This window comes from Oncorhynchus masou, chromosome 23 (assembly GCF_036934945.1).
Source record: "Oncorhynchus masou masou isolate Uvic2021 chromosome 23, UVic_Omas_1.1, whole genome shotgun sequence".
Taxonomy (NCBI): domain Eukaryota; kingdom Metazoa; phylum Chordata; class Actinopteri; order Salmoniformes; family Salmonidae; genus Oncorhynchus; species Oncorhynchus masou.
In genome coordinates, this window is record NC_088234.1 from 13,269,239 (window position 1) to 13,281,167 (window position 11,929).

Genomic DNA, 11,929 nt, shown 5'->3' on the forward strand with positions numbered 1-11,929 from the left:
ATATTGATTTTCCTTTATTCGCTACAATGTTTAAAAGGGGTTAAAGAAAATTGAAACATAGTTATGAATTTGGACCAATCGTGAACACTTCGCGTGGATTTTGGACCAATCATCGCTTGGAATTCACCAGCGCACGTTAGGACTTCCGTTTGTCTATTGATGTCGTTTGTGTGTGTTATTTATTTAATTGTACGTAAAAATAGCTGATTATTGCACACAAAACACATGTACTGTGTTACTAAAATGTAACGGGTCACTGAAACAATTTGCATATTGCAGACACGAATATCAATATTGTAGGACGCGTTGCGGACGAAGTTGTCCTTTGTTTTGCCAGCCTGCAGTGCAAGCTAGCTAGCTAGCTAGCTAAACCTGAAACTAAACTAGCATCTCTAAATAGTGTTCTTTCTCGGAAAATCGGAGTCAGTACAGCAACTACAAAAAGCAAAATGACTTCAGCCTCAACGAAGGTAGGTTGGTTTTAGCCCTTGTTATCTAACGTTATATTTGTTATTTAGCAAGATGCTGCAAATCAAATCTAGCTAACGTTCAAAATAGAAAGCTAACGTCGTTAATTTCAATTTGTACCTGTGTAGAACAATAGCTAGGTTTATTCCAAAGATAAACATGTATTTTACTGTCTTTGCTATACCAAGGAAACTCTTTTGAAAATGCATAATTCGTTTTATGATAAGTCAGGCAAGGACGTGGCTGAATTAAAGTTTTGGCAAAGTTGTCCTTTATGCGTGTATATAAGCCACCACATAGTGGCGCTGTCTACATGGTGCAAAACCCCTCAATTATCGGCTCTTAAACATTTCATTCTGCATTAGAACAGTACAAAATACCAAATCTGTAAAACATGAACAAGTCCTATATTGCTATAATATGCCATCAGGCATTGCCTTGCAGTTGTTATACAGTTGGTCACACATACCAGGGTTGAGTTCAATGCCAGTCAATTCAGATAGTAAACCAAATTCCAATTCAAAATGTTCCTCATCCAAAATCATTGAAGAGAATTGGAATTTAAATGGAATAGAAGCCAACCCTGATACATACTGTACTCCAACCTTAGCTACTGCATCAAAATAAAATAGGAGAGGATAATTCAAAGGTATTAGTGTTTTTGAGTTGTTTTCTGGGTTCATGTCACAGGTTGGAGAGATCTTCTCAGCAGCAGGAGCAGCTTTCACGAAGCTGGGTGAGCTGACCATGCAGCTGCATCCCGTGGCTGACTCCAGCCCTGCAGGGTGAGGGGAACACACACCGTAGGGTTGGGCCGATATAGGATTCAACTGAATGTCGTGATATTTGACATTGACAATATATTGTGAATTGCCAAACTATACTCTATTTGAACTTTACAACTCAAAACTGTGGTTTTATAAGTTAGTATGTTGAAAATGAATTAAGTCATATTTGTTTGCCATATGATCATATATTGAGAATGCAACTATAATGTCATAAGTGTAGTCGTAATCATTTAGTCATTAGCGGCGCAGAATTATTATATCGGCTATTGCGATATTTGGAATAGCATATCGTAGAAGAGGTCTCCCCAAATATCACCCAACCCTAACACACACACACCAAGTTGCATGTAGATAAAGAACTGTATCAATTGGCCTATGTAGCATTCCATGTCTCTATTCTACATTATAAGCCTGTCTACTGACCACGACTTGGTTATTTTTGGGCTTGTGTCACTGGTAGGAGACTCTGATTCATTTGCTGTGCTCTGTGGAATATTCATGCCAAGAAAAACACAGAGGAAACACTGCTACGTCATTACCACCCTCTCTTAGTCACTGGGCGGTGGAGGTGATCCCCTCAGTCTGAGGGGTTCTGAATGACCATGAGGAAACAGAGCATTAATTGCTGATCACCTATTGAGTGTTACCGCTGTGAAATGGCTAGCTAGTTAACGACTGGGTGTTACCACTGTGAAATGGCTGGCTAGTTAGCGACTGGGTGTTACCACTGTGAAATGGCTAGCTAGTTAGTGACTGGGCATTGCCACTGTGAAATGGCTAGTTAGTGACTGGGTGTTACCACTGTGAAATGGCTAGCTAGTTAGTGACTGGGCATTGCCACTGTGAAATGGCTAGCTAGTTAGCGGTGGTGACGTCACTTGCTCTGAGACCTTGAAGTAGTTGTTTCCCTTAGGTAACAATACTTCGTAGGTGACTGTTGTCGATGTGTTCAGACGTTGGGACAAAGAGAGATGGAAGCAACAGTGTTCGGTGAACAGAATGACTGATCTATAATCATAATGGGTAGTTATTTAGGATGCAAGGTGATTTGTAGATCAGCGATTCTGCAATCTGTGCAATCCAACTGCAATGTAGCTTAGTGGATCTGAAACACGCCCTGTGTGTCATTGCAGAGCTAAGTGGACGGACACTGAGATTGAGCAGCTGAGATCGGCCGTGGTGAGATTTGGTGATGACCTGAACTCTCTCAGCTCTGTCATCAAGGAGCGTACCGTGTAAGGACACACTCTCCCTCTTCTTCGTCTTTCCCCTTTCTCTCCCTGTCTTCTCATTCCTAATGGCCTCTTATCAAGTTCTATTTGTCCCCTTCACAAGTATAGTGAAATGCTTAACAAGCTCTAGCCAACAGTGCAGTAAAATCAAAGTAGTATAACAAATAATACGACAAAATAGATCTAATAAAGAAGCATGTCTCTCTACGTGTCATTTATTCTCTTTCTCCTTCACCCGGTCTCGCTGACTTACCTTGTATCTCTTTCTCTCATTGAACACTTCACGTCTAAGTGGTGTCCAGTCAGGTCTTAGCTCCAAAGCTAAGAAGATAGATAGACTATCAGTGACACAGGCCCTGATGAGATAAACCATCACTAGAAGATCATCCGTTGTACTGTCTGTCTACTAGTGCTAAAGATCTGTATCAAATTATGATGGTTTCCTTTTTTCAAAGTGTTTGATGACAGGTTACTGGTTGAATCCTCACCACCACCGCTAACCTCCCACCTTGTTTCTCCTCATCAGGGCTCAGATTAAAACCACAGTCAAGAGGAAGCTATATGACGAGAGTGGGATGCCCATCTCCACCGACTCCCCAAAGAAGACCGTAAAGAAGACCGCTGTTACCATGGCCACCACGGCAACTCCAACTGTCATCGCTGTGCCAACTGCTCAGGTCATCTTGCCAGCAGGTCTCCAGGGCAACGTGACCGTGGCTCCTCCCACTATGAAGAAACAGAAGACCTCAGGTGAGTGGAGATGGATGAAGGAATCATTCAGCTTTGTAGTTATATTCATCTTGGCAATGCTTTTTATTCACACTACACACTGAAATCTACTTAGGGCACTTAATGAAGACATGAAGTGTGGGAACATCCATTTATTGACATTTTATCAAAGCATCATACTGATGCATTGTTTTTCAACAAAATGTCCATATCATATTTCCGAGGTTTTTACATTTAGCTAACCATCCCATCCTCTCTTCCTGCCTGTGTGTTATAACGTGTTCCAGCAGACGTGACCCTGAGTGCTCTGAATGACTCTGATGTGAACTCTGACTTGGAGGGACTGGGAGAGGGATCTAACTCCAAGAAACTAAACTTCGATCAGGGTGAGAGACACAACGGCCTTCTTTACTACTAGGGGTGCATCTATATGTTAATTTTGATCGATATCCGATAATTTCCTTGCCAAAAAACCCTGATATCGATATTAAAACTGTTAGCGGCCTTTGAAGCATTCTAGTACAGTTAAATAGTTGACGCAGCGGTCTAAGGCACTGCATCTCAGTGCAAGAGGCCTAACTACAGTCCCTGGTTCGGCGCACAATTGGCCCAGCGTCATCAGGGTTTGGCCGGGGTAGGCCGTCATCGTAAATAGGAATTTGTTCTTAACTGACTTGCCTAGTTAAATAAAGGTTACACACACACCACACTGACCAAAAAGTTATTTTTTTGGCATTTATGTATGTCCGCATTGCCAGTTAAACATAATCAAAACCTATTTCTTTCACTTACTTGTTGTGCTGTTTCGTTGTTTATTTGTTCAGTCGTTTAATTCTCAACCAGGATTTCATCATACATGTCAAGCAGTGAAGTTTCAGCTGTCTGTCTGTCTGTCCGTGGCCTCTTCCTCGGTGCCCACTGTCACTGTGTCCATTCCCATCTTGTCCAGCGGTGTATGTAACATTTCATGTAAACCCTGTTTCTTGTCTGCATCAAAGTAGCAGTCCTTGTACCTAGCATGGAGCATGGTGGTGACACAGTAGAGGCTGAGAGAATGCCTGTTAAAGAAGTAGCGGTCCTTGTACCTAGCATGGAGCATGGTGGTGACACAGTAGAGGCTCAGAGAGAAGGCCTGTTAAAGAAGTAGCGGTCCTTGTACCTAGCATGGAGCATGGTGGTGACACAGTAGAGGCTCAGAGAGAATGCCTGTTAAAGAAGTAGCGGTCCTTGTACCTAGCATGGAGCATGGTGGTGACACAGTAGAGGCTCAGAGAGAATGCCTGTTAAAGAAGTAGCGGTCCTTGTACCTAGCATGGAGCATGGTGGTGACACAGTAGAGGCTCAGAGAGAGGGCCTGTTAAAGAAGTAGCGGTCCTTGTACCTAGCATGGAGCATGGTGGTGACACAGTAGAGGCTCAGAGAGAATGCCTGTTAAAGAAGTAGCGGTCCTTGTACCTAGCATGGTGGTGACACAGTAGAGGCTCAGAGAGAAGGCCTGTTAAAGAAGTAGCGGTCCTTGTACCTAGCATGGAGCATGGTGGTGACACAGTAGAGGCTCAGAGAGAATGCCTGTTAAAGAAGTAGCGGTCCTTGTACCTAGCATGGAGCATGGTGGTGACACAGTAGAGGCTCAGAGAGAAGGCCTGTTAAAGAAGTAGCGGTCCTTGTACCTAGCATGGAGCATGGGGGTGACACAGTAGAGGCTCAGAGAGATTGCCTGTTAAAGAAGTAGCGGTCCTTGTACCTAGCATGGAGCATGGTGGTGACACAGTAGAGGCTCAGAGAGAAGGCCACTGAATCACTTGTTCACAGTCTCCAGTACCTTTGTAAGTTTTAACGCCCCCGGTCTCTGTCGTCAGTTTTGTTGAGCAGGTGTTTCAATGCCATGACAGAGGGTATCACGTCTGTTGCAGACGCAGTTGATGAGCTTATTTCTCCAGTCAGTTGTTTGAATGAAGAAAGCTAGTGTGTTCATGTTTCCAAGTTTCAAACATGTTCTCAAATACCATTTGAAATGGCAGCAGTGGTTTTGAGAACCAGCACATTCTTGAGCATGCAATATGCTATATTGTAATTACTTCGCCACCATGGCCTATTTATTTCCTTAACTTACCTCATTTGCTCTCACTGTATATAGACTCTTTGTTCTACTGTATTATTGACTGTATGTTTTGTTTATTACATGTGTAACTCTGTCGTTGTATGTGTCGAACTGCTTTGCTTTATCTTGGCCAGGTCGCAGTTGCAAATGAGAACTTGTTCTCAACTAGCCTACCTGGTTAAATAAAGGTGGGGGGGAGAAACAAAATGCCGACCCGCTGTGCAGACTCAGCATGCTTATGGGGCTGACATCGCTGGTCCAAATGTCAGTCGTGACGCCCATAGCAAGTAGCTCATGGATGTGTTTCAACAATACTGTGTAACTTCGGTAAGGCAACATCTGAAAATAGCGCACTTGATAGTGTGTACCGGTGCTCGACCAGACGGCAAAAGCCAACATCCACGACAGCGAACAGTGGATTGTCAAAGGCAATGAATTCCGTTATCTTGGTGTTAATGGATTTCACCTTTGAGTTGTCTCGCTGAAATGTTCTTACTCTTTCAAATGACTGCTGGACTTCAACTTGTCTAGTTGTTGTAGGTGTGCGCTTAGTATTTTTCTGCTTTTTGTTCTGTGTAGAGCTGTATTTTGTGTCATTACATCATCTACTTATGTTTATATAGGTTACACACCCGCTTTGACATTGGTTTTGCACATCTGCGTTTCACTAGACAGAGATCCGGTCGATGCTGATGTTGGCATTTTTAGCTAATATTGTCCGATTCCGATATGCTCACCGATATATTGTGCATCCCGAGTTACTACTATTCACTACTGCTGATCGTGATAACGCACAGCCTTTGGCTTAGGCTTTTGTTCATCAAGATCAACCTATTTGGCCGGGGTAGGCCGCCATTGTAAATAAGAATTTGTTTTTAACTGACTTGCCTAGTTGAATAAAGGTTAAAAAATGCTGTATCTGAAAACTGTAGGGCAATTCCACGGTGAAGGAATTGTGCGGAGACTCCTGAATTTTCACTTGTATTTCAATGTATTTATGCCAAAGAAAAAAATCATTGATTTTCGAAGTTTAACAAACCATTACAACTCTACGAGCAATGACTTGAGCATTTTACAAACACACATTTACTGAAAGAACTGCTCAGATGCAACGTTTGGTAACAGAAAATCTCCCTCATTTTGTGACCACGGTTTCCAAAAACGTAAATAAAATAAAAATAATAAAATTTAAAAAAGTTAAATATCTGCTCTGAATTAACATTCAACAAAATAATGGGGCGTCAGCGATGACACATTGACTTTGAAAAATAATCTTTTAGTTATTGAACTACAGTAAGTGAAGTGGGTTTACACCCAGTTACGGAATTTCATCATGGTTCACTGATCTGTACTAGACAGAAATGCATAATTAAGGATATGAATGTCATTGTTTTCATGGTGTTGTATCCTAAATAGGTATATAAATATGCAATATCCTCCTTTGCATAATTTGGGATTATTCTACACACTGGCTATTATTTTAATGAGTAACCAAGACCAAATTTGGTTGGTCCAGACCAAATCAGAACCAATCATAATGTCTTTGGTAGTGTACTCAACTATACTGTCCAAACTTGTGAACCCAACTGTAGTTTGTGACTATGATTTCCCCATTGTAGCTAGTTAGTGATTTGGTATTGGAATAAAGTTTTAATCACTTAATTCATAAACAAAATGTAATATCAGCAAGAACACTTTTTGACATGTCTACCCATTCTTGATACTTATGTGAACTTTCATAAAAAATATATGGGCTTAGATATACTGAACTAAAATATATAGGCTTAGATATACTGAACTAAAATATATGGGCTTAGATATACTGAACTAAAATATATGGGCTTAGATATACTGAACTAAAATATAAACACGCAACAATCAACGATTTTACAGAGTTACAGTTCATAAGGAAATCAGTCAATTGAAATGAATTAATTAGGCCTTAATCTATGGATTTCACATGACTGGGCAAGGGTGCAGCCACAGGTGGGCCTGGGAGGGCATAGGCCAATCAGAATGAGTTTTCCCCCACAAAAAAAGTGCTTTTATTTCAGAAATAAATACTCCTTGGTTTCATCAGCTGTCGGGGTGGCTTGTCTCAGAAGCCGGATGTGGAGGTCCTGGGCTGGCATGGTTACACATGGTCTGCGGTTGAGGCCGGTTGGACGTACTGCCAAATTCTCTAAAACAGCATTGGTAGAGAAATGAACATTACATTCTCTGGCAATAGCTCTGGTGGACATTCCTGCAGTCAACATGCTAATTGCAGGCTCCCTTAAAACTTGAGACATCTGTGGCATTGGGTTGTGTAACAAAACTGCACATTTTAGTGGCCTTTTCCCCCCAGCACAAGGTGCACCTGTGTAATGACAATGCTGTTTAATCAGCTTGTTGATATGCCACACCTGTCAGATGGATGGATTATCTTAGCAAAAGGAGAAATGCTCACTAAAAGGGATGTAAGAAAAATTGTGCACAACATTGAGAGAAGCTTTTTGTGTATGTAAGATTTCTGGGATCTTTTATTGCAGCACATGAAACATGGGACCAACACTTTACATGTTGCGTATATATTTTTGTTCAGTGTTTATGGGTTTTTGGTAACGGAGTTAAAGCACAAGGCAATGTTTCTTAAACTTATAGAAGGCAGAACATTTTCTCAAATGAAAGTGTTATGTTGGCAGGGGTCTGTACTTCAACATTGTTTTGATATATTTGTCTGGAAGATGTTTAAGACCCCCTTTCCATCTGTTTGACCATAAAACAAAACCGTGGCTTAATTCAAATTTTGGGGATGGAAAATGGTTGAATGTATGTATATATGCTGTAATTTCCCCCCCAAAAATAGAGATCCTTAGTTTTCATTTAGCATGTTCCTTTTCTTTATCTAGACTATACTTTTCACATATTGCAGAAACTATACTGTATAACAGTTTCAGGGGGAAAAGTAAATTCTATTTTTCAACTAAAGTGTTTCTTCCCTGTTTTCTCTCCAGACAACCTGAACCTCGATTCCGGCCTCATCATGAACTCAAGTGACCTGCCGCTCCTCTCTCGTTGACCTCTCACCATTCGACCTTCAGACAACCTCTTGGCTCCATCCCAAATGGCACCCTATTTCCTACATAGTGTACTAGTTTTGACCAGATGCAGTGCACTTAATAGGGTGCCATTTGAGCAGCCCAGGCATCTCTTCTATGAACAACAGCTGAGATCCTTCTGAAGATTTGCTTTGGCAGATCTCTATGGTTGTGTCTAAAAAGGATCCCTATTTAGTGCACTGCTTTTGGCCAGGGCCTACGATGCTATTGCTCTGGCAAAATAATTATTTCAGACACAAATTTCTCTTGCATGAGGAATGTGTTGGTGGATGTAAATAGTGTTATTTTCTTTCATACTTAGTTTTTTTTAACCATGCAAAAAGCTACTCTGCGGTGAGTCCTAGAGTCCAGGCTGATACGAGTGACCAAGGCCTGTAGTGTGTCAATTGCCACTCTTGGTTTATGGCTATACATGAATTATGATGTTGGTACCTGTCGTCAAAAGTATTCCTTTATCTAGGCAGCCCTGCGACAATTGTAAACATTCGTATACTTAAGCAATAAGGCCTGGTATATGGCCAATACACCACGGCTAAGGGTTGTTCTTACGCATGATGCAATGCGGAGTGTCTGGCTACAGCCCTTAGCTGGCCATATCACAAACCCCAGAAGAGCCTTACTGCTATTATAAACTGGTTACCAATGTAATTAGAGCAGTAAAAATACATAGTCACCCCTGTGGTATATGGTCTGATATACAATGGCTTTCAGCCAATCAGAATTCAGGTCTCAAACCAGTTTATAATGGATCATTGAGTTATTCATGAAATCCACCACTAAAAAGACAACTGTTTGAAAATCCTACTGGATAATGTCGCTATGAACTCAGAATTGTATCAAGGCATAGGAATTGTTTACAAATTGAGTTTAGTGTACAGTATTTTCCTTTATGAAACACTGTGGCAAATAACATTGATCAAAACATGACCCACCTTCATCCTTCAGTCCCCCCCCCCGAAAACATTTGTCCCTGCCTGTTTCGTATAGAGGCCTCTCTCTAAAGACAGTGATGATGAAATTACTTGTGACTTGCTGAATTATGGTGAATAAAAGTTGAATTTAATACAACTAATGTAGTTGGCAGTAATTTATCAGGAGTCTTTATTAAAATAAATGCTTTACAATTGAAGATCCTGGTGGACACAGTAAAGGGTTGTGAAACCCCATTTACACCACCACACACACTAGCCCCCATTTACACCACCACACACACTAGCCCCCATTTACACCACCACACACACACTAGCCCCCATTTACACCACCACACACACACACTAGCCCCCATTTACACCACCACACACACACTAGCCCCCATTTACACCACCACACACACACTAGCCCCCATTTACACCACCACACACACACTAGCCCCCATTTACACCACCCCACACACACTAGCCCCAATTTACACCACCACACTAGCCCCCATTTACACCACCACACACACACACACAAGCCCCCCTTTACACCACCACACACACACTAGCCCCCCTTTACACCACCACACACACTAGCCCCCATTTACACCACCACACACACACTAGCCCCCCATTTACACCACCACACACACACTAGCCCCCCATTTACACCACCACACACACACTAGCCCCCATTTACACCACCACACACACTAGCCCCCATTTACACCACCACACACACTAGCCCCCATTTACACCACCACACACACTAGCCCCCATTTACACCACCACACACACTAGCCCCCCATTTACACCACCACACACACTAGCCCCCCATTTACACCACCACACAATAGCCCCCATTTACACCACCACACACACACAAGCCCCCCCATTTACACCACCACACACACACTAGCCCCCATTTACACCACCACACACACTAGCCCCCATTTACACCACCACACACACACACTAGCCCCCCATTTACACCACCACACACACACTAGCCCCCATTTACACCACCACACACACTAGCCCCCATTTACACCACCACACACACTAGCCCCCCATTTACACCACCACACACACACTAGCCCCCATTTACACCACCACACAATAGCCCCCATTTATTTTCCAAAAGCTATGAATCAAATTAAACACCAACCCTCAAATGAGAGCCACAACATAAAATAGTCCACCATGATGCCACTAACTGCTGATAAAAATTAACTACTGAGTAAAAGAATAGTGGTACAGTACAGAATATGAACACAGCAATTGATGCCATTTCAGGCTGATGGGTGGATAAAGATGTATTGTAGACAAGTGTGTGTCTGGCGTTAGCAGCACAAGCCATACTGGCAGCCCAGAGACAGGCTAGCTACCAGTAATGATGTGCTGCTAACGCCAGACACACTGGAGAGAGGAAGAGAGACCAGCAGGCAGACCAAGGGAGAGCCCAAGAGCCAGGCCAACAGAGACGGATAGACCTCTCTGGAGCCAGAGACACTAAAGACCGAAGAGACCAGCCAAGTCGACTGTCAGACTGGAGAGGAAGAGAGTAGAGACCATCCGACCACCTGGCCTTAGTTTGTAGCGAGACGCCACCAGGCAGGTCGACAGGCCTCAGTCTCCAGACAAACTGAGGAGAGGCCAACCAGCAGGACTACCAGGCCCCTCTGTCTGGAGCCAAAGGCCTCTGTCATTAGGAGTGTCAGACTGGGAGGGATCAACACTGAATCATGGTCTTTATAATTAGATAAATGTAACAATGGGGTGTGACTTGATTCATTCCTAGAGTAGAAATAACTGGAACATTGTCTTTCCTTTGAGTAATATCGGATTACAAAAGGTCACACTGACAATCACAAAGTTGTGTTTAGATACATAAGTATTTTTTCCAATGAGAGGAACAACCATGTCATGCTGAAAAGCTAGCAACAAACGGAATGCCTATCTAAAAAGGGGCAAAACACATGACATTGAGATAACAGTAAAACTGTCATGTTGACAACGTTACAGATTATACAAACACCACTGACATCAACTGCCAGTGCAGATAAGGGGGTCCTGCTTAGGAATGCAACATTGATCTGTCAGAATGTGAATTGCAGAACTCTTCTTTTGGAATGGGCGTGATTCCAAGGGCTCCCAGTGACAGCACATCATGATTTGGAGTTGCTTTTATATGCCTGCAAAACATGATGTGCTGCTAGAGGGTACCCAGGAGAGAGAGAGAGAGGATTCTCCATGGTATGGAGCTGTGGAGATAAAAACAAAACAACAACTGATAAATTACATAACATTGACAAGATTTTCCCACTCATAGTTCAGTACAAGCTTATTCTAGCACTTTCTTTAAATTACACAGAACAGAACCAAGATAATACATATAGGCCTGCAACATAGTTTAAAGACATGTCATTTTTACACTTGTGGCAAATTGCTTCTAGAGTTATATCAAAGAAACAGGAGTTATGCTTTCTTCAATAAAAAAATAAAGAGCAAAGAGAGAGATTTTATGATTTTCTTGGCAAATGCAATACCGAGTAAATTCAATGTAATTGATAGGAATTTAAATTATAATACA

The 11,929-nt window shown here is 42.2% G+C and overlaps 1 protein-coding gene across 4 annotated transcripts; it reads left to right on the top strand.

Moving 5' to 3' along the window:
* Positions 1-101: 101 nt before the first annotated feature.
* Positions 102-9,489, top strand: LOC135510335 (chromatin complexes subunit BAP18-like). Of its 4 annotated transcripts, none has more exons than XM_064931177.1 (6): positions 103-470; positions 1,159-1,253; positions 2,390-2,491; positions 3,015-3,238; positions 3,505-3,603; positions 8,315-9,489. In XM_064931177.1, exons 1-6 carry the CDS (start codon positions 450-452, stop codon positions 8,377-8,379), a joined length of 606 nt encoding a protein of 201 aa, XP_064787249.1. In that variant the 5' UTR covers positions 103-449; the 3' UTR covers positions 8,380-9,489. The 4 variants fall into 4 exon arrangements, with proteins under 4 accessions (XP_064787252.1, XP_064787249.1, XP_064787253.1 ...); XM_064931178.1 differs by having other exon boundaries at positions 105-470; positions 3,508-3,603; XM_064931180.1 differs by lacking the exon at positions 2,390-2,491 and having other exon boundaries at positions 102-470.
* Positions 9,490-11,929: the final 2,440 nt, after the last annotated feature.